The 7,998-nt window shown below is 43.7% G+C and overlaps 1 protein-coding gene across 1 annotated transcript; it reads left to right on the forward strand.

The window, feature by feature from the left end:
• Positions 1–813: 813 nt before the first annotated feature.
• LOC120817175 (tetraspanin-5) lies at positions 814–7,753 on the forward strand. Its single transcript, XM_040173066.2, has 9 exons — positions 814–1,224; positions 2,570–2,626; positions 4,460–4,579; positions 4,667–4,741; positions 4,939–5,034; positions 5,791–5,925; positions 6,227–6,259; positions 6,352–6,435; positions 6,900–7,753. Exons 1-9 carry the CDS (start codon positions 1,165–1,167, stop codon positions 6,987–6,989), a joined length of 750 nt encoding a protein of 249 aa, XP_040029000.2. The 5' UTR covers positions 814–1,164; the 3' UTR covers positions 6,990–7,753.
• The last annotated feature ends 245 nt before the right edge of the window (positions 7,754–7,998 follow it).

A 7,998-nucleotide genomic window follows, 5' to 3' on the forward strand; every position in this document is an offset into this window, starting at 1 on the left:
AGGAGGCGTCACGAAGCTTCATCAGCAACGAAGGCTTTCGTACCAACACTTTATTACACATATTACACTATTACACATTTCTGAAAGACTCTGTTATCAACATCTGATGAACATTGTGCCAAATGCACCTTTAGAAATATCTTTACTGAGAAAAAGAGACGTGTTCAGTACTTATTTTACCCGTATACATAAATTAATATATATATATTAATAAAACGGTGTGTTTGGACATTGAACATGAAGTTGACCATATAAGGACCGAGGAGGACGTGGAGACACCGGATGTCTTCACGGATGTCTTCAACACATGTCGGTAATAATGTGACTTAACTAATAACTTCTCTTCAAAAAAGCTCCAAATTTCACAGCTTCTTTCCTCTCTGACGTTACGCAACAAGCGTGAACTCAACGCATCGGCCTCCTTTCAAGAGTCAAGATTCAGGATATTGATTAAAATAATGAATACAAAAAGAAAAATTGGATTAAAGATAAATATATATATACACAGTAAAGAGAACAACGTATGAATGTGTGCATGCAAACGCTAAAGAGCGAAAGTCCTGTTTTTACGTTTCTGTGGAAACGTGTGACACCTGAGAACACGTTTCACTGCCCATCTGCTTTCTGTTACAATCCCTCCAGAATTGAGCAGTTTCTCTTCCCTAAACTGAAGCCAACCTCCAACCATAGATTTCCATCAAAACACATCTTTGTGGTTAATTTGGTCCCACAAACACCATCAAATGTAGATCAATCCGCCGCTGGAAATAGTCCCCTTGTTAAATGAAAATGTATTTTTTCACAACGTGAAACTATAGATTTGAGTTCTGCTGGAACCAGAGAGTCACAAAGTGTAAAGACAGATGTGCACACATTCATCTTTTTGCACAGTTTGTTCTGGACATGAATAGTGTGTAAAATAATGCTGGTGTCATATCAGCCATTTTGATGGAAAAAGCACATCAGGTAGTTCTGAAGCTAAAAGCCAGAAACGTCCTGCGCACGTCTCATTTCTAGTGTTGCAGCTCTGTGCGTTGTGGCTCTGTGCTCAGCCTCGGGGGTACACACAGACTCACACGGACGCACACAGACTCACACGGACGCACACAGACCTCCTCACACGACACGCTCACATCTCTGAGAAGCGATCCCAAAAAAACGAAGATGGGGAAAATCAACGGATGCCTGAAGTGCCTCTTTATCTTCTTCAATGTGCTGTACGCAGTGAGTAGAAGACCACCTTCGGATCCTTTGTGGGGGGATTTTTCTATTTAAAAAGATTTAAAAAAGAGAAACTCCACCAGATATGTTTCATGATTAATTAGAGATTTTTATTTGGGTTCTATTGAACCCCATGTTCATGAAAAAGAAGGGTTTTGCATTTGAGTGAAAGAAGAAAGAAAAGACTTCTTCTTTTTCAGCTTTAACAAAATGGGCGGGAAAAAGTTTATGATGCTTAAAAAGAGACAGAAATCTCCCTTTTTCTTTCCTTATCAAAGTGGCCAAAGTGCTGGATGTTGTTTTTGTGAAAGGGAATTTGTACACATGAGTTTTGGTGTAAAACACCGTAAGCAGCCGCATACCTGCAGCGACTGTGAGGACACGAGTTAAGTTTCACTTAAACCCCCTTTTATTCTCTAATTAAGTTTCATTCCTTTCTTCTGCATAGACATGTTTTCATCCTCAAGGGGGCGGAGCTTCAGGGCCGTGTCCAATCAGAGCTCATCTGAGGACTTTTTCTTTTTTTTTCCTTTGTATAAAAAACAATAAAAGGCCGCGTGAAGAATGTAACTGTGTGTGTTATAAACCACTAACATAACAACATAAATCACATCAACTGAAACCCTTTTCTTTTCCCTCTTCAACCTTCACACTTTTCTTCTTTCTTCTGGATTTTCCTCATTTCATATTTTCCAATTGATTGTTTTTGAAAGTGTCTTTTTTTTACATTAAATTAGATACATCATATTGTTATTTTGTAGCCACTTAAAAATTGAATATTGAATAATGTAGGTATGAAAACAATGGAGGCAGAGAGTTAAAAAATGTGTCCAGATTGAACCGTTTAACCGTGTTTGCAGGAGACTGCAGTTGTCCCTTCAGTCTTTTTCTCCCTTTAGTATTTGTCTCCCTTTAGTCTTTGTCTCCGTTCAGTATTTGTCTCCGTTCAGTATTTGTCTCCGTTCAGTCTTTGTCTCCGTTCAGTCTTTGTCTCCCTTCAGTGGCTCAAAGCAGCAATGACATGAACTCCAGCAGGAAACCAAAGAGAGGAAATAGTAATGAATGAAACAGCCCGACGGGAACAACGCAGACCGTAAACACACTTCTGAAGTTGTGAACTTTTGAAACTTTTTGTCAACTAAATTATTAATTAATAATCAATCGCATGTTGCACGCTGCAAGTTCTCTTTTTTATTCCACATTGTCTTGTGTTCCACATACTTTCTACTTCATGCACTCTTTGTTTTCGTTTGTCCTAAGGATCCATGTTTGGTTGCAGACCTTTGCCTCCATACGCTGGGCTTTCATTTTGTTTCTACACAAACTAATTAATGTGACGTTCCTTCAGGTCCTCGGATGTGTGCTGATCTTCCTGATGGCAAAGGCCACCAGCTACAGCAACCAGGTAAACAACAACAACAACAACCCGTTTCAAAATCCTCGTTGGGTCCATGTGCACTTGTGTGTCGCTGAATGTGTGAAGAGTTTTGGAAATGTGGTTTGAGTGTTGAACAAAGTTTGTTGCCGATTGAAAAGGTTTCCCGGGACTTTTTCCCGGCAGACCACGACAACGCCGCACTTTTCCCGCTTCCCAGGAAAACATAAACATGAGTCAGACTAAGGCCTAACAGAGAGGGGAGGCGGGCTGTGCCGGATGAATCCTCCCCCTCGTGGTAACTACGCACAGCTGGTCTCTGGCAAACATTTGCAGCGTACAGGGCGCCTGTACACAGCGAGCGGCGGGTTTACCGTAAATTCGCGGAGTGAAACAGCTGAATCCGTTAAGAGGGGGACGGGGGGACGGGGGGGTACAGGGTTGGTTCGTGTTGTTTACTGTAATGCAAATGAAAGCATAAATACTGTGAACTGGAGATTTTTGGAATAAAACAAAAGCAGCTATTTCTTTCCGTTTGATAATGAAAAGTTGTTTTCATGGGCTTAGTTGGGGGTTCGCTGTCTTGTCTTGTTTTAAGAGTTAGGTAAGGGGGGGACGCAGGATGTGCCGAGCAGGCAGACCCGGGTCTGACAGGATGGGGAGTCAGTCTCTGTCCTGGCTGAGGAATGTAAGGTCTGCGGGTCAACTAGCCGATGTGCCAGCCAAAGGGGGGTTAGAGACACACCAACACTATTCAACATACACACTGTTCGCTGATGTTTACGTTGAGTCAGGAGTCCGGACATCGGATGTGACCGGATCTTTAGATGCGGGGGGCTGGAAGGTCCTCCTCTACGAATTTTTGATAACCCCGACCACGGTCCAATTCTTGAACACGTATTCTTACACGTTTAGGAACGTGGAGGTGAACGTTTCAGAGTGTTGATTTGGGACGCGGGCGGCCTGCCAAGACCAGACATTTCTGTTCTAATGCAAAGCAGATGTGAACAGGGGGATATTTTCCACTCGCAGTCGACTCTCTCTGCTACAGGAAAAGGAGCAGGGCTCAACGATGGCATAACAGACTGCTAACGAGGGGGGAGGTCCTCTCTTTGGATCGATCCAATGTTTGTGTTGTTCCCTGGTCCTCTCTTTGGATCGATCCGATGTTTGTGATGTTCCCTGGTCCTCTCTTTGGATCGATCCGATGTTTGTGATGTTCCCTGGTCCTCTCTTTGGATCGATCCGATGTTTGTGTTGTTCCCTGGTCCTCTCTTTGGATCGATCCAATGTTTGTATTGTTCCCTGGTCCTCTCTTTGGATAGATCCAATGTTTGTATTGTTCCCTGGTCCTCTCTTTGGATCGATCCAATGTTTGTGATGTTCCCTGGTCCTCTCTTTGGATCGATCCAATGTTTGTGATGTTCCCTGGTCCTCTCTTTGGATCGATCCAATGTTTGTATTGTTCCCTGGTCCTCTCTTTGGATCGATCCAATGTTTGTATTGTTCCCTGGTCCTCTCTTTGGATCGATCCAATGTTTGTATTGTTCCCTGGTCCTCTCTTTGGATCGATCCGATGTTTGTGATGTTCCCTGGTCCTCTCTTTGGATCGATCCAATGTTTGTATTGTTCCCTGGTCCTCTCTTTGGATCGATCCAATGTTTGTATTGTTCCCTGGTCCTCTCTTTGGATCGATCCAATGTTTGTATTGTTCCCTGGTCCTCTCTTTGGATCGATCCGATGTTTGTGATGTTCCCTGGTCCTCTCTTTGGATCGATCCAATGTTTGTATTGTTCCCTGGTCCTCTCTTTGGATCGATCTGATGTTTGTGTTGTTCCCCTGTTCCCTGTGGTGGCGGAGCAGATGTCGATGGTTGGCGGCCCAAGCCTGGGTTGGGGTTGGGTGTTCGCCATCGCTGTCTTCGGGGTCGCCGGCCTCGGAATCTACGCGGGATGTTCCGAGAACAGTATCGCCCTCAAAATAGTACGTAGAATCGCACAAATAATATGTTTAGTTTGTTCAATCAATGAGCAAATCAACATATACCTTTGAATGTGGTTCCATTTGCAGTTTGCAGGCTTCATGGGCGTTGGAATGATCATCATGCTGATCTGTGGCATCGTTGTGGTTGTCGCAAGAAACAAGGTCATGTGTTTTACTCACTCAACAACGCTAAATATAACTTGAAAAATGTCACAGAAAAGAGGTGGAATTCATAATCACGTCTATGTACCTACCGATCTATTTAGTCTTTAGACAATAACATATCCTGTTGTCTCCGTCCACCATAATGCACAGTTCTTTGTGTCTTGATGGTAATATTGTTCCTTCTTTTCTTGTAGGCCAAGGAACAGCTTGACAGCACCTCTTCTGAGGTGGTAAAGCCCTACTTGAAGGAACCGTCCATAGGAGGGATGCTGGAGCAAATACAGACCATAGTAATGTTCTCTTTGTGCTATTAGATGAAGTCTAGTGCAGTATAACTACAGCTGTAAAGAGTTAACATTGATGATTGCATTACAGTGACATTAAACTTACATTCTTTTAAATGACCACTACAAGGAAACTCATCAGGTCGCAATTCTATGAGAAAAATCTCTTGATTTATTCCCTCAGTAAACATTGTAAACATGAGTTCACGGTCTCAGTTTCTAGTTTCAAGTCTTCTTCAATACATGTAGAGTCAAACCGACCATGAAGCAGGGGATGCTTTAGGGCGGGGCTACGCGCTGATTGACAAGTCAAGCCACAGCTTTGTCTTGAAATTGTCCACCGTTTTGATGGAATGTATGTATCTCCGCGCTCTTGAGTCACTTGACTGTCAAGAAAACCAAACTGGCGCTGTGCAAAACCAAGATGGCAGCAGCCCTGTGTCAGGTCGTTGATCCACGGGGGAAGACCAAAGCATGACTGGTTTAACCACTCCAACAATCTCCTGCAGGGTCGCAAAGTAATTATCGATCCATTGATGGCATCATGCATCAAGATTTGTTTAACAAGAGAAGTACCCGTCTATAGAACAACTAAAACGAAAAGAACACTCCCCCCCTAAATGACCCCTTCACTAAGTAAGGATTTTGGATATTTACACAGTTTTGTCTTTCATCGTTCAGATCTCTTTCCACGGTCTACTTCCTGTTCCTTTTTCAAGACGGTTTACAGTTCCTGAAACTCAGTTTTCCCTGTGATGGCAGGGCCAGTGCTGCGGCGTGGTGAGCTCGGATGACTGGGAGGACAACATCCCCTCCAGCTGTGACTGCCGGTCAGCGAGCCGAGGCGCGTATCAACCCTTCACAGCTTATGCAGCCGGGTGCAAAGCCAAGCCCCAGGTTGGTTCAATGAAATGAAACAGGAAGATCGGATTTGATCAAATATGGGTATTCGGGAGGCCTTCTCTAAAGAGAAAGCTTGACTTTTCGAAAGTAAATCCAAGTGATGAAAACCCCAGAGGTACTTCTGAATAAAATGTTGACAGTATTTGAAATATGTTAAATGTTGAGAAGTCACTGGCAGACCTACTGGGTCAGTCAGCTTCAAACAAACTAGTCTGTATGCGCTGTAAGTATTTATTACTGTGTAAAATGCTTTTGTTATCACTATCGTCATATTCTTGCTTCTGCTTTTCTACAGGGAGTCTCAGGCCCAGACCAAATCTATAAACAGGTATTCAACCAACCAACCAATCCCAGCTGCATCCAGCTCACCGGGCCGCAATGTCTCCTCACCATGAGCCTCCTCCGTCTCTTCTGTTTCAGACATGCGGGGATTTCATCTTCTCCTGGTTCAACTTCGTCTTGCAGATCGTGATGGGCTTCTTCTTCGGACTGGCTGTCACGGCTGTAAGCTCCGCTCTCGCGCTCCGTTTGAGCTTTAATGCCCTCGGAATCTTTGAAGGATTCAGAAACCGTGGTTGAGGATTAATCTTAATTTAGCTTTTTTGGCTTCAGCTCGTCACATCGGTGGGACAAAGCTCTTGTTTTGTAGGTCAAAGAATCGTTTCTGGCGGAAGTTCTAAACATATTGAGGTTGTCGATGTTAAGACATCGTGACGTGGTTGTGAGATCTAGATACAACGTTTGTGTTACCTCGCTGGCTCTTCCCAAGGCTTCTTGATTTCAGGTCTAAGGAGTACTTAGCTCTTGTTAGCTAATGCCACTTAACTCATATCTTTGTGATAAAAAATCTATTTTATCTCAGTAAAAACCCTTCCCTTCAACGAAGCTGCATTTTAGTTTGAATCCGATATATATGAAAACAATCGGAAATAGTGTCCGTCTTTATGACCGAGTGCTCGTCTTCACAGGTGATGGGCCTGCTGGTCTCCCTCCTGATGATCCATCAGGTCAGACGCCACGAAACCAGAGAAGCGTCCATCGCGATGAAGGGCTACTAAGAGACCCTTCAGCCAGTCCCCTCTGGCCCCGACCCCTGACCCCTCTCACCTCTGCACTGCACCAGGAGGACTCAGTGGTCCTCTGTTTCTATTTCAATGTATTTTCAGGCTTTTAGGGGGGGGGGGTGTGCTTGCAGACAGAGAATCTCCACATTCCAGAGTTTTTTTTTTACTTCCAGCTTTTCATATTAGGCTTTATATTAGAGAATGCGGCTTGAATAGCGAATATATTTTTGTTATATTTTTGTTGAGGGGGTTCGGGGTTTTATCACTTGTTTCTCATCGTAGCCTTATATAGTCTCATCTGACTGTGCAGCTTTATTAACCCCGGGAGGCACCTTTGGAACAATCTTCAACAATTTCTCAACCATCTTAATTGCCGTTCACATCCGGAAACAACAAAGAAAAAACAATCCAAAAACCTTCGAATCGGTTGCCTTCCGGTAGACGGCGTGAATTTGAGGGTTAAAGGTCACCAAAGTCATCCTTGTAGGAAAATGTGCGTAAACAAACTCCGTTGATTTGGCGGGTTCACAGATTTATTTGCAGTTACAGATCATGAATTCAATCAATTGAAGAACCTGAACTCAAAGTAACATCACAGAAAAACCTCCTGGGGTCAAACTAACCGTGTAAAAGGTCAAGCTCTATGTGTTATTATGAAAGAAGAAACAATAAACTTAGATAAAATCCATTTTTTCTGTGTAAAGGTCTCTTGTGCACATGTGTTCTGTGATTGACAGAAATAAAGCTTGTTAATGAGACTGTTGACTTGTGGGCTACTTGTAGTTTGCAGACCACATTCGTCCACGTTCGTTTATAACGTCCCACATTCACAGTTTACAGACCATCAGCTCTCTGATCAGGGTGCACCTTGGCATTTCCCAGCATGCACTGGGCCCCATCATCTCCGTCTCCTTTGTCTCTCCATGGCGAGTGAGCCCAGCGGCCGATAGATGGCAGCGGCCACCAGAGAACAATCTGCGATGAGGCCGCGTTCGGATCCGCC

This window comes from Gasterosteus aculeatus, chromosome 4 (genome assembly GCF_964276395.1).
Source record: "Gasterosteus aculeatus chromosome 4, fGasAcu3.hap1.1, whole genome shotgun sequence".
NCBI lineage: Eukaryota > Metazoa > Chordata > Actinopteri > Perciformes > Gasterosteidae > Gasterosteus > Gasterosteus aculeatus.